General features: G+C 32.6%; 1 protein-coding gene across 1 annotated transcript in view; it reads right to left on the reverse strand.

Moving 5' to 3' along the window:
• The window catches only part of DNAJC1 (DnaJ heat shock protein family (Hsp40) member C1), a 221,592-nt gene that overhangs the window by 132,379 nt on the left and 74,100 nt on the right, over positions 1-15,113 (reverse strand). The window contains exons 2-6 of the mRNA XM_045465800.1: positions 14,926-15,027; positions 14,393-14,439; positions 7,554-7,719; positions 6,566-6,663; positions 5,499-5,592 (exon numbers count right to left, since the gene is read on the reverse strand). Coding sequence (XP_045321756.1) covers positions 5,499-5,592; positions 6,566-6,663; positions 7,554-7,719; positions 14,393-14,439; positions 14,926-15,027 — 507 coding nt within the window. The remainder of the gene's footprint in view (positions 1-5,498; positions 5,593-6,565; positions 6,664-7,553; positions 7,720-14,392; positions 14,440-14,925; positions 15,028-15,113) is intronic.

Below are 15,113 nucleotides of genomic sequence, written 5' to 3' on the forward strand. Positions count from 1 at the left end.
AACAAAAAATGAGAAGCTATGCCTTCCTCTCCCTCAGTCAGTGGTATTCAAGATGTAAGGCCTAACAGCTACTTTTTCCACTTGGGCTAAGAAACAGAAGAGACTATAGAAGTCGTCTATTCAGCCCCAACTCAATGCAAGAATCCTATAACTTTAGTGTAATTATAATCAGCCTAAATACTCTGATAGGGACTTGTAAGAGTAGATAGCTTATTCATTCACTGTAGAGTAGCTATCCTTCTAGTTATTCCACTATTGGGAAAAGTTATCTTCCTCAGCTTTTATATTTCTCATATTTTAATACTTATTGTCATCTGCTTTAAGTTTCATTTCTACCATTCACTAGTTATGTCACTTTGAGCAAACTGCCTCACCAAGCTAAGTCTTAACTACTTTTTATCTATAAAATATGGAATCTATGAGACTATATATCTCTAACATTGTACCTAACATTTTGTGTTTTTTTTAATCTTTTCTACATCTAGCAATAACCTACAAAACTCTACTTTATATTCTATCTTCGGACCTCCAAGTACTTCCATGTTATGTTCGTTCCCCTTTCAGGGGACAGAAGGAATGGAATCTTTGTCTTCTGTTGTGAGGTCTTTCCAATTTTCCTTTCTCTCTCTGTCCTTCTGTAGCAGTAGAGTTTCAGCCTTACAAAAATTCAGACGCTCTTTTCCATCCCTTTTCATTTGTTTGCATACTCCCTACATAAAGTATGTTTGTAAAGTTTTTTTTTAAAGTTCTTAGAGTACTAAAAGTAAGCTTTTCCATCCCTTGGAGAATCTGTGTTTAACTCTGAGTAGAACAGGCAACTCAGCTTGCTACAATTGCCTCAAAGCCTTTTAGGAGCTTTTTTCTGCTGCTAATTAGCTGTGAATGTTTTGTTTATTTGGTTTCTGACAGAGTCCCAGCAAGCAGAAGCAAAGGGGCTAGAAAGGAAGGGCCCTGACTGTACAGAGGTGACCTCCAGGCTTGTCCACAGTTGTAGTTTCCATGGGAGAAGCTTCTTGGGAGGGAGGATGCCTCCATTTACAGATAGTTCTGTAAACTACAATATTCCCTTTACTCTCTTAGGTAACTTTTTATTTTCTAAGGTAAAAGCCACAGCATTATAGAGAAGATTCCTCTATTTTTTCAGACACTGCTCCTGGGCAATCTATGAATCCTGATGGGGGTAGGGCTATGCGTGCTGGAAATTTCCTACAATAATTCTTAGTTTAACTGTGTTCACATAAGATCAGCTTGGTAGTGAGAAAAGATGGGGCTGGGACTTAACAATGGGAAAAATTTACAACTGTGGGCAGTGCACACATAAAGGAGTTTTATGTTTTATAAATTATGTAACTGAGAAATGTAATATAGCAGGTAGAGAGAAATTTGGTGAATTCCCTCAGAATCAAACAAACTATCAAGCAAATAAATTCTCAGTGCCTAAGACCGTTTTCATCTTAGAAAGTATAGAGAACAACAACAACAAAAAGGCAGTTTAGAGAACTATGAATAAACCATAATTTAGACTGGTAATTACTTAGAATATTTGGCACTTACTGATTTTATATATGAGAAATCAAATGGTACTACCAACCTAAATTTTTATGGGCCCAAATATATAAGACTCCAACAAAGACAGGCAAAACAAAAATTAACTAAGTTATAAGGGTTAAACTGGAAATATGCACATAGCATATTTCGTCAATTGTTTGCTACTTTCATGGTTATGAATATGCTTCAGAATATATACGATAAATCAAAAAATATCCAAAAAGGGCATTTTGGAGGCTAGAAAAATTTCTGGGTATTATAGGCTGAAATTAGCTAACAAAGATGACTGGCTTAGTCATATTCCAAGAGAATGTGTATTCCCTTCAAAACTACCATGAGAAGAGAAACAGGCTGGTAAGACGCAAGTGTCACCAGGGCTAAACTTTCGATGTTAAAATTAAATTCTAAGCTCCAAGCATACAGTGCCTCTCTTGATACAGTCCCAGTTCTCTATTATATTCAAATTCATATTCCGTGTCTTCTGTTGAGCATTCTACTTGCTTTCTGCACTAAGACACATTTTCTCAAGTTTCCCCAACTTCTCTGCATATAGTCATGCATGTTACTCTTCTCTAATGTTCTCTCCTCACTCTATGCACACATTAACCTTCCTTCTCGTCAATTTACAAACACTCCACATTTTTTACCTTGGTTTCTCATTTGACTTTTTACTTTTCTGCATATGTGGGTGCGTGAATGATATGAGGCATACATTTTACTAAACACAGTTATGCCCATATGCCTTTCCTTGGATATTTTCCAATCTGGGAAGTGTCTGACATTAATTTAACATTATCAAATATTTTATATGTGTCAAGTGTAATAGGTTTTAGTTCTTTTGTCTCATTCTTCTAATATACCAATTATTGTAATTTTCCCATTATCTAGAACTGTCATTTTCCAACTCCTACTGGATAACCATTTATGTGTAAGAAGTACAATAAAGGAATGGGTATTCACAGGAAGAAGTTGGAGACGAAGAGCTGTTGATATGACAAGGACAAAATTTGAGTACAGACCTGACTAGTGTAAAGGCCACTTGCTGGAAGTCTCTGAATCTCCCACTTTTAGTTTGGACCCTTCTTCATATCCAAATAGCTACATACTTACGCAGAATACTTGCAGATCAGTTTTAATGAATTTCATAAAATTCAAGGGATTCACGCACAGAAGTAAAATTCTCTTAACGGACATCTGCTTAACTAACTTACCGCATGCCCATAGGAGCTAGATGTGTTAGCTCTTAAACCTGTCAGTGATAATTGTTATGTAATTATATGATTCAATTTAAATACTATATTAAAAAATGAAAAGTGAATAGAAAAAAAGAGAGTTGTTTCTATGAAAACCAAGTGGATGCTTCGGAAAGCTCAATGAAAGAGTTGTTAAAAATGCTGTTAACTAGATAGAAGTTAGTCAATTATGAAAGACCAGGGGAAATCATAAAACTCTGTAAGGATTATACAATTACATTGTTTGGCAAGAGTCTCGTTTAACTCTTCTTTAAGAAATCAATTGGAAGTTTGTCCTTAGAGAAACCAAAATTATAGACAGTATAGGCAAGAAAAAATGAAACGATGGCCCTGTATCACAAGAGTGGTCAATAAATAAATAAATGTAAAGTACATGCTTAAAATGTTTGAGGTCATATGCATCATTTTGTATACCTAGAGCTCTAGTAGGGCTCTTTTGTGACCACTGTACCAATTACCAGTTTACAATGCTTCAGGTAAGGAGGGCTTCTTCTAAATTTCACAAATATCTTATTGAAGACCTCATAGAAGTGTCACATCAGAACTTCAGCGATGTGAAGAGGGCGTATGTACTAACATTACACAATTTTATGGATGACAGATTAATACAGAGTTACAGTAGACTGAAGAAAAAAAAGAAAAAAAAGCAGACACAAATCTAATCCTAACAGCAACTATTCAGTATTGCTTTGCTGATGCTTTCTATGTTGACCAATCTGTAATACTTTCATTTTACAGCTTGTATCAGTCTACTCTAGACATTATTTTGTTAGTGAACATGAAAAACCAAATCTTATATCCTCAAAACAAAATTAAAATACCAAGTATTTGTTTAAAAAAAAAAAAGGAACATTGTCTTATTTTTCTTCTTGGAATGAAATTATCAGAAAGAAATAATTAGAACAAAATTTAAAAGTCAGATTTACAAAGGTTTTAAAAACCTAATGCTTAGTGTCTCAAAACTGAAAGCAACAGGTACAACCAAGTAAGTAAAAACTTTAAAACTCATACTGATCCAACAGTTTAAGAAAGCAGAGTTTCTAAAGAGACTAAATATTTTTTGTAAAATTTCTAATTTTTGTAACTTTTAAAAAATTTATGGCAAGGCAACATAATCTGTTAGTTCCAGACTCTGCAGGCAGATAATTTAAAATAACACCTTATAAATCTAAGCCATCTTAATATATCAGTTCTAGTTTTGCAAACTGCTCTGCATACTAACCTGGATTTATGGTAATTTTACCAAATAAACATTGTTTCAAATGACTTGGCTTACAATTACAAAGAAGTGTTTCAGACTGACATTTTATGTGATACTCAATTTACTCTGCCTCGTGACTATAAAATGCATCTACACTCTGGTTTGCCTATTGCAGATTCTAAAGCAAAGCAAAACAAAACAAAACAAAAAACGTCACTCTTAAAAAACATAAGAAAATACATGTCCTAAAATATTTTTTGGTTACATCTTTGCACACAGATACTGGTATGACAAATATATTTTACTTCTCTCTCTTATTAAGACTTACATACACAGCACACAATGATTGTGGGTTTTTACACAAATAAACAAGATAATATGCTAAATAACTTATAAACAAAAGCTTTTAAATTACCAAAATACTCCAATTTTCTCTATTAACTATAAACAAAATATATGATTCTGCAAGCAATAACTATTAAGATGAACTATTTTGATGGAAGAATTGGTAAATAATTTTTAACGACCACAAAGAAACACACTAGTGATTTTTATTTCATTTTCCCTTCTAACATAAAATTTTTGTTTTAAGAGGAAAAAAGGATAAAATGCAGAAGTTGGAGTCATTCATTTCCTTAAATGATTAGGAAAAACAGCTCTGATATGTGAAAAGAAGCGGGTAGAACTGGGTGGGAATCATCTGGCTCTCTTGTTTTTTCTAAACATTTATTTTCTGAAATGAAACATTTCCTACCCAAAATTACAACTTAAAAGAACGTCGAAATTTTTACACCCAAACTATTACATATACTTTTAAATGTTATGTTTATGTGTTCGGAATTTTCTAACCAGATGTAATAATTAAAATTAGCAAAGCAATAATTTAATAAAATATGCTTTGGTATGCTGAATTTTTTTAAAAAATGCGAGAAATTGCCATAGAAATTATACATACCCACATTCTATTGTTTGATCGAGACCTACTAGCAACAGAAACTGATTGCCAATGTAAGACAAAATATCTCACTCCTCTTAAAGTTGCAAATAAAATGGAAAGCAATATATATTTTTGCACAATTATGCAAATGTTCATGCGTTCCCCTCCCCCCCTCCCCCCCCCACTGTGTACTTAAATGCTGTTAAAATAACAGGTGACAGGCTATTTGAGTCCTGTTCTTTTTTTTTCTGGATACACCTTAAATGATTACAGTGACTTAAATTTTTATTGCTCTTATACCTAACGGTTGTATTTTTTTTTCTTTTTCTATGTCTTAGAATTCTAAGTTGTTCTAAAAGCAATGCAAGAGACAGTTATAGGGATAAACACCTAAGTAAGTTTAGAACTATTCTAAATAGGTTTATACTTACATCAATTCAATCAGTATTATAAAACATCCATTGTCTATCAGTACTCGGATAGCAGACATGGGCATAAATTATTTCATGAATAATTAAAGTGAAAGCATCTAATATTATATGAAAGAGGTACACTCTACCTGGATTAGATGAGGCAATGCTTTTAGTGTAAGGCAAAACCAAATTCCCAGCTTGCATGGAAGCAAATCATGCCACTGTGGTTTCATCACTAATCTAAAAGGGAAAAAAAAAACAAAAACAGAAACAAAGAAGTAAAATATAGAAAGTTGGGAAACAAATATTTCTATAAAGATCATGAATTCTATTATGAATGGCTATTCCAACAAAAGTACGAAGAAATTTTTCAATGAAATATTTATGACAGTTATCACTACATTTGATGTATTCTATCACGAAATACATTAGTTACAACAAGTGCAATATGCATAGCAACTAAGAAAAGCTAGGCTAAGATTTTGGGGAAGGAGACTCCTAAACAAGTTATAAAGAAACAAAAGCTCTCTTTCTAACCTGGACTTTTCGTCAGTTCTGTAAAATGAATTCTTAAACCTTATGATTACTTGAGCTATAAAAGACTAAGCACCATCAGAGTGTTCCCAAGTGCTGACAAGCAGATATGAAGACTGTAGCATAAACAAACCAATACATAAAAATTAATGTCATTTGCAGTTCACTGAAGCATTACTCACTGATGTCATCAGAACAGAAGACAGGCAGAATAGTCTCTGATCTCCATCTCACATTGATCCAGTTCCTGCCCTGCTGTGTGAACTATTTAAACCCTTTATTTCTTTTTATGAATCGATACTAGAAATGGTATCTTTTTGAATGTACCGCATATCACTGCCTTTCTGCATATTGTCACTTTTGAGCTAAACATTAAAGTGACAGGTTCTTCTAGGAATACTTTATTTCTAAAGTTCAGTATAAAAACTTCAAATGACAAACATTTGGGGGTTTGATTACTTAAATACATGTTTACACTTTACAAGGGGAAAAAAACCTGTAGAACTTTTGCCTAAGATTAGGATTTGTCTCATAAACTATGGCACATTACTAATCTTTTATAAACCTACTACAGATGTAAATGTTAGCAAATCTGAAATGACTATTCATATGAAGTTGGATCATATTAAAGACGCTTTAAAACAGTTTCAAATTACACAATATTTTTATATGCACCCACCTTTCATTTTTTTCGGAGGCACCAAGTTTTGACACATCCACACTCTTGCCGCCTGTCTTTTTTTTCTTTTCTCTCTTTTTTCTACTAAGCAGTTCATCCTTAATGTGGAAAGAATTATGGTTACAGGTTATCATTAACACATACTCTTCAAATGTTATCAAGAGTCTTCTGTGAAGGGTAAACATTACAGAAGAACATTTATGCAAATGTATGTAGGGTCCAACATGATTAAGTAAAATCATCAATCTTTAACAATAACTGTTGCCATGGCATCCAGTCCTTAAACACACATGAAGTTCAGCACTGTCAGTCATGTGCATCTCCATAGCAATCAAAGTTTTCTAAGAAGAGAAAGCATTCAACTTACTTTTTCTCATTCATCCAACTTTAATAATGTCACTTCAAAAAGAATGAGTAAACAGATGCTAATTTATGAATACTGATAAATATGTTTGATTATCTTTAGCACATAAAAAAAATCTGAGCAGAATAAACTATGTAATGGTATGTTAAAAGAAGAAAAGTGTAATTTTTTAACCAACTGATCTCTGAAATTATAAAATTATACTCATTTCAAGTATCATATTTAGTTAAAACCTTTTAAAGTAAAATTCTTTACATAAAAGGCTATGACACAAAAATTTCTAAAATCATTTTTACATAAAAAATATTTGTTTGGAAGGTGACAATTAAGAAAACATGGCTCTCCCTGCTAATTTTCAGCTAGATCTTTGGACCTTCACAAAATTTTATGACAAATTCAAATGCCACATTTTTTTATTAAAAAAGAAGAAAAACAACCCTTCTTTTATGTCATAGGTTCTTCTTGACTTAGAAGCACATCGAACACCAGCTATGGAGTACAAAACTATTAGGATAAGGAGTACATATAGAAAAATTGAAATTTTTATCTGTTGAAAAATAAAATGTCTGAAATTCCAGATAAAATTAAGGAGGCTAGATCATTTGATTTATTACCAATACTTACCAGTTGTTTTTCCAGGTAGATTGACCAAACCACAGCGTAATGACCCACTGTGAGAATAATGAACAAAAGTAATGCCAGCTCAGCATTGCTCATTTTTCTCACCCGCCTGTAGTAGAATACAGGCTGTCGCCAATCTGGAAGTCCATTGATCAGAATATCATCATACCTACAGTAGCAAATATAATAGTTTTTCATGGGGAGTTTAAAATAAAAACAAAAAAATTTATTCATACCCATATTTACAAAGAGGCAAGAGAAAAAGAATTTCTCCAAAATATATAACATTTGTGTAGATTAGCAGCATTACAATGGCCTATAAATTCAAACCTCTGTGTGTAGTACAATCACAATCTTCAAAAAGACACACAGTCATACACTGTGGATACCAGACCTTGTATTTAACAGTGATGTGACTTCTGGAACGACATCTAAACTAAAGGAGCCATATAGTCTACCTCTCTATCAGTCTGCAGTAAAGACCCCACCATAGAAGCCAGCAACAAAGGGAACGATCTCAATGGAATAAAAATCAAGATAAGAGCTCTATTTGTTACCATGAATTATATATTAATTGAACCAAATTCAGGATACATCTTCTAGCCAGTGCTATTATTTCCAACCCTGCACTATGTAGTTCAAGGTTGAAAAATTCATATATAATATTTCATCAAAGCTCCTTCGTGATTAAAAGCCTGTAAGACAAGCATCTTTTAATTTTGTATTGCTCAAATTCCTTTAAAGAATAACAAGTTTCCATAGTAGAAAGAGATGGGAAACAACCAGTGTTTATGTTAGATTTCTCAGTAAAACTGTTTATTTGTAAACATTTAAGTGGCAATTTCCTCATTTTTGGCTTTGCTGGAGGGACAGAACATAACGGATAAAAGCTCTCCTAGTAATGCATTTTAAATCAGCTTTCTTTAGAATAAAATTTTAACTGAATTTCAATTTACCTGTCAGACCATTATTAAGACAAATATTTTTAAGGTTAAAAATCAGGAGTAACATTTATGATTGTAAAACTCAAAATGGTCACACACAAACACTGTATGTTCAAAACACACAACCTGTTAATCTTAATTGAACACAACTCATTAAAAATTCTAATCACACTATTTCTGGAATTAAATCTTCACTGAAAGGCCTAATTTGGTGCAACACATTGACCAAAATATTTTAATTAAAAATATTCTGAGTTAGTCGCAGGCCTAATTACAGGAATAGAAATAGGGCCTATATTGTCAGGCAGGTCAGTAGAACTCAGTAGTAGGTTTTTCTCAAGTAAATTGACCGATCTAGGAATAATAGCGCAGCTGCTAAACTGCCAGTCTTGACATGTAAATCAATTTAAATGCAACAACTGCAGTAGCTACTTTGATAGTTATTAAATTGATACCTTGGAGATATGCTGGAAAAAAAAATAAAGCAGAGGATTTATTATAGGCACCTTCTTTTTTCAGTAGGAAAATATTGGTTACAAATTCAAAATATATTTTATTAGCAAGACTGGAAAATCTGACATTTAGATCAACTTAGATTATTAATAATAATGGCAGATCAGAATAACTAATGTTCAAAGCAAAAGACATTAGCACTAAACTCTTAAAAGGCAAACTGTGTAGTGTACAAGAGTGTACAAATTAAAATATGGTTGTGTAGTGGCTAGACCAGACAAAATCTGATGTTAACTATTCTTTTTAAATATTTATAGCAATTCTTGAACACTAACATCAAGATATAATAACATGATTGAATCAAAAGCTATCATTCCTGTCCTCAGAAGTTTGTTTAAATCCATCTTTGTAAAAATTGACTCATTTTAAATTAGAAATGGATTGGCAAAAAGGTTTCAAGATTACAACGTTTGAATGAAGGCCAATGAATGTTAAATCCTGCATGTATTCTAAATCTACATTCTACTTCAGATTTGTTCAGGGAAAAGGAGGTGAATATAGAAACCACTGTTTTCAGCGAATCTCTCCTGTGAAATAACTTCACGAAGAAAGTGGTTATTGATAAAGAACATCTAAGGAAGTGGCGACGATTCCCTAAGAGCATTACTAAGTATTGAATTTGTTTTAAATCTACACTGTATTGTAAGAAAACATAACTAAACTCGTAGCTATGAATCTCATATCACACATTTTATCACCATCATTGTTGAAGTGCTATGTATCTAGTAATAGCTAACTCTTTTCTCCCCTCACATACAAGTTGTACTTAGTGTACAGCCAAATTCAAGACAGCAAAACCGCATGCACTGAACACATTAAACAGAACCAGATATTTACTAAGCTATGTCTGCCACTCTAAACAACAGTCTCCAAGGATTAAGCTTAGAATCAATGCTCTATTGATTTTACTATCAATGAACATTATGGCTCACACGACTGGCCATTTTAAGGGAAGATAGCTTCTATTATAGTTCACTTTTTTAGAATATACGCTGTTAAAAGATAAATCACCACTTTCCTGAAACACCGAAAAACAGAGATATTTTGTACAATACGCAGGGACTATATTCATAGTCATTTAAGAAAAAATGTGTTGACAACACATAAAATTTAAGGCATCACTATGTTATGCTGTTGCTGTATTTAACACATAACACTGTTAAAATGTTCTGTAATTCAGTTCATGCAAACCACTCTCAATAATTTGCTAAAACCAGATTAAGAATGCACACATGTATGAATATGTTATAAGAGAAAACAAAAGTAAATCTGTGTGATGAAAATATCGCTAATGCAAAAACTGGTATGGAATTATTAAGGCCATTATCTTGGAAGTTAAAATACTGATTAATCAGTTCCACATTCAACATATGGCCTAAAATATGTTTACTTTGATTTTCTTAAAATGTACATGATAAACATAAAATAACGGTTACATAATCATTAGTGAGTTTCACTCTATAACCTCAATTTCTCAAATATTATTTAGCCTAATACAAACATCAGAAAGCAAATAAATCTAAAAAGGTTTAAATTACCAATGGAAAAAAATTTATATAAATATAAAATATTTGCATATTTTGAAATATAAAATAGCAACTATGAAACTAAAATAGAAAACATACCTATTTTGAAAACAAGTACTTAAATAATTCTAGCATTTGCCTAAACTGTAAATTTCCCATCATACAAAGTGTGAATTTTTAGTTTAAAACACTAATAACCACATTCACTTAGGTCCCATTTTGAATCTTTGAATAAAAATTAATTACACAAAGATCATAAACAAGAAACACATCTAAATTAATCAATCATACTCTCCTTTATAAAATATATATATATATATATATGCGCCAAAACTTGTGGTACACAGCACTTCATGTATTGCATATAATAGGTATCTTATATCTCCTAATTAGGGAAGGTACTAAGATTTCTTATTCTCAAGTTAATGTTTACTTTTCTTCAAACACACCTGCAATCAAATTTAGAATAATGATGTAATGGATTTGTAAATGTTTATCATATTAAGGCTGAGATAACTATACTTTTCACTGAATTTTAAATAAAACATGATTTTATTTAGTAAGCTAAAAAAATACATTCAACTTTTACAAATATAGTACTGTAAAACAGACCAAAAAAACTAAAACAAATTTAAAGTTGTATAACTGGGTTAGCAAAATACCGCTGGTTAAAAATTTAGAATATATTTTAAACAAAAGTAATATACTGATATTACAAAGCATAATCTAGTGTTTATATGTAATGATTGGTATCTACTCAGGACTTCATTTCCTCTAACACTCAGGATACTTGTATAGAAATTTATGTCAGAATATAGCTGAGCTGCTATTCCCCAAAATAACCAAGTTACCTCTGGAGTTTAGAAAAGGCTTCTAGGGGCGCCTGGGTGGCGCAGTCGGTTAAGCGTCCGACTTCAGCCAGGTCACGATCTCTCGGTCCGTGAGTTCGAGCCCCGCGTCAGGCTCTGGGCTGATGGCTCAGAGCCTGGAGCCTGTTTCCGATTCTGTGTCTCCCTCTCTCTCTGCCCCTGCCCCGTTCATGCTCTGTCTCTCTCTGTCCCAAAAATAAATAAACGTTGAAAAAAAAAAATTTAAAAAAAAAAAAAAAAAAAAAAAAAAAAAGAAAAGGCTTCTATGCTAAGCTTCCTTCCACTAACCAGGCAGACTTGTTATTTTCATAATGTAGTCTATGTTTTGGGGAGGAAAAAAAAAGGCTTGAAAGTTTATTCAGAATCTCACTCCCAGGAATCTATTCAAGAGGAATAAAAAAAAAAATTGTTCACACAAAGATTTGTATGTGAATATTCATAGTAGCATTGTTCATCACAGCTGAAAAGTGGGAACAACCTAAATGTCTATCAGTTGGTGAATGGATAGACAAAAGTAGTATATGACATGGAATATTATTCAGCAACGAAAAAGAATGAACTACTGGTATATGCTACAATATTGATGTACCTCAAAAAGATTATGAGAGAAGCCAGATGCAAAAGCGTACCTATTACTTGATTTCATTAATACGAAAGGCCCAGAAATGTCAAATTTACAAACACTGAAAGGAGATCAGTGATCACTTGGATCTGGGATCAGAGTGGTGACTGCCTGCAAACGGGCTTGAGGGAATGTTTTGAGGTGATGGAAATGTTCTAAAACTGGATTGTGGTGATTTGCACAACTGTGTACATTTACTAAATAAAAATCATTATCTTGTACACTTAAAATCTGTGACTTCTATGATATGCAAATTATACCCAAATAAGGCTGTTTAAAAATAAAATCTGTCTTTAATTAAAAAGAAAAAAAGAAAAAGGTTATCCAGTTTATTTTATCTACTTCCATTGCTATTCTCTTTCCTACCAAAATTTAAAGCACGCACTTGATTTAAGTGAAAGCACAATTACCTGTAAGGGGAATAAATAGGGAAACACATATGACAACTTTCCAAATTGCAAATTCCTGGGAGGTTACACATTTAAAAGTACTTATTTAATGAATATTTATAATAAATAATTGTGATACCAAAGAGTATTTTTAAATACCAGTATAAGGCAATCTTCTTTTGGAAGATAAAAATGACTACTGGGGTTTTTTTCCTAAAGGAATTAGAAACATCAGGTAATTGTCTGTAGAGGTGCATTTCTCATATACGTTTAAATACACATAGGTCACCTGGCCTCAGGCACAAGCTTTAGAGAAGTGATTCTCAGCTTGATTAGTTAAGACTTTTGCCTCAAGGAAAACCAGTTACCAAAGAGTTACTTGTGCCTCAGGGGGTTAAATACTACAGCTGTTTGTGTAACTGTCAGATCCATTTTTTCAACTAACATTGAAAAAAAATTGCAAAGAGAAGAAATCCTAAAAAGAAAATGTTAGAGGAGTATACATTAATGAAGAAACATTTTATACATAAGAAGTGATTTGTTCTGTAAAGATATAAATGATTTTTCACCAACAGGAAGAAATTGTTACAAAGTTTACTGACCTTTAAGATAACAACAAACAAAAAGACAAAATCTAATGCCAAAGATGTAGGGAGACTAAATAAAGCTATCTTTACAGACACATTCTTGATGTGTGAAATAAAACTAGGGGCTCAGTGAGAGAAACCAACTAGAAAATATGCACAGAATGACCAACACTTCTTTCAACACACTTCTAGGACTCTTTCAACACTATGGATTATCTCAAACCAGAGGAATGTCTGCTATGGTATCTGGACCAATGCCAGCCCTTGTTATAAAGCAAAGAACACTTACAGAGAATATCCTGAGTTCTTGCTTTGCAATCTGACAAACTGAGGTATTCAAATTAAAGAGTTAAGATGAGAACCAAGAGTAGTAGCTAACGTTTTAGGACACAGAATAATTCCAGATAATACATTTGAAGAATTTTTTTTTGAAGAAATGGCTAGTCTAGACTAGCCTAGAATAGAACATATCAGTCTGTTTCATATACTGTAAGTATTTTGTGGAATTTTTGCTTCCGGTATGTGAACGTGTATGTGTGTTCTGAGGCATGATGCCAAATATACTTTTTTTTTTTTTTTTTTTTTTTTGCCAAATATATTTCTTACTGTGGGTCTGACTTAAGAAACTCTGAAGCCCGATGCAATAGTGTCTATACATTCCACACATTCTGAAGGAGCAGAGGAAAGGGGCCCCTCTGCAATCTCCTCCTGTCACTGGCACTATAAACCACTGCATAAATATATTACTACTCTTCCTCTTCTGAACAGGGCACAGAGAAGTCTCGAAGTGAGGGCGCTGCCTCCACTACGAAGCTTAACCCTAAATGCAGAATCACCGGAGCAGAGTAAGAGAAGGGAAAAAGGCAAAAGAAATAGGAAAAAGAAGCAAACATGTTTCTTCCACACCTATTTTCTACAGACTTATACATGTCTGTTCTCTCACAACTATCAGGGTTTATTTTGAGAGTGAGGAAATACCAAGAATTTGTGATAATGCGAGTATCACTGACAACCTAATTCCAAAACATTCAAGGAATAAGAAAAATAAAAAGACTACCAAGCATAGATAGGAGTTATTACTGATATATCAAAAATGACTGGGCATTTGTTTGAAGTCAAGTGGTATTTGTATTTCCCAAAATATAGACACTCACGTTAAAAATCATATCTAACGGAGCCATGACTTGCTAATGTTACGACTCATGATCCTGAAGTCTATGAGTACAGAATCAACCTAGTGAACATTCTGAATATAAATAAACTCTGCTCTAAACATAGGAAGAAACAAAAATAAAACACTAACTTATAATGTTTAGTGAGACAATTCTTTCCTTTATAAACTGAGACATCAAACTACAACATCTTAATTCAAAAGCAGAAATGAACACTCACCTCTGCCTTCGTTCATCATCCTTCAAAACTTCATAAATGGCCACCAACTAAAATAAAAGAATCACTTTAAAACAAAAATACTCTCAACTAAAAGAAATCACTTAGGAAGGTGAACACATTATAATGCACAAGGAGAAAACCCTGGGTGCTCATATATACAATGAACAGACACAATTTTAATTATATGTAACATTTTATGTTTTTAGTAGGATCTTCAGAGGTTAAAATATGCTTGATACCAAAATAAATCTTTGTGAAAGTTCCAAAAGTAATTATTAAAATGTGCTTTTTAAAAACAAAAGCTATAATTTAGACAAGAAAATTATGACAATTATGATCCTCCAAGAATTTAGAGTTCTAATATAAAAAAAATTGGTGACATTTTGTAAAAAAATGAATAAACATGGTATTATATTCCTAAACTACAACCTCATTTTCAAATAGAAATGTTCTACATATAAGTTACTATTTCTACTAGAGAACATTTATTTATAAATCTGTTACAAAATATATTAATAGCACACTTCACTTACTTGTCTAAACTGAGTTTCTGCATTTTCATCTTTATTCTTGTCTGGATGCAAAGTCAGTGAAAGCTTACGATATGCTTTTCTAATGTCTGCAGATGAAGCATCCTGGAAGTGGTAGGGGGAGGGGAAAAACACAAAGCAAACGTTGTCAGAAAAAGAAATTCCCAGAACCTTGTTAAGATCTGAGAAGA

This window comes from Leopardus geoffroyi, chromosome B4, assembly GCF_018350155.1.
Source record: "Leopardus geoffroyi isolate Oge1 chromosome B4, O.geoffroyi_Oge1_pat1.0, whole genome shotgun sequence".
NCBI lineage: Eukaryota > Metazoa > Chordata > Mammalia > Carnivora > Felidae > Leopardus > Leopardus geoffroyi.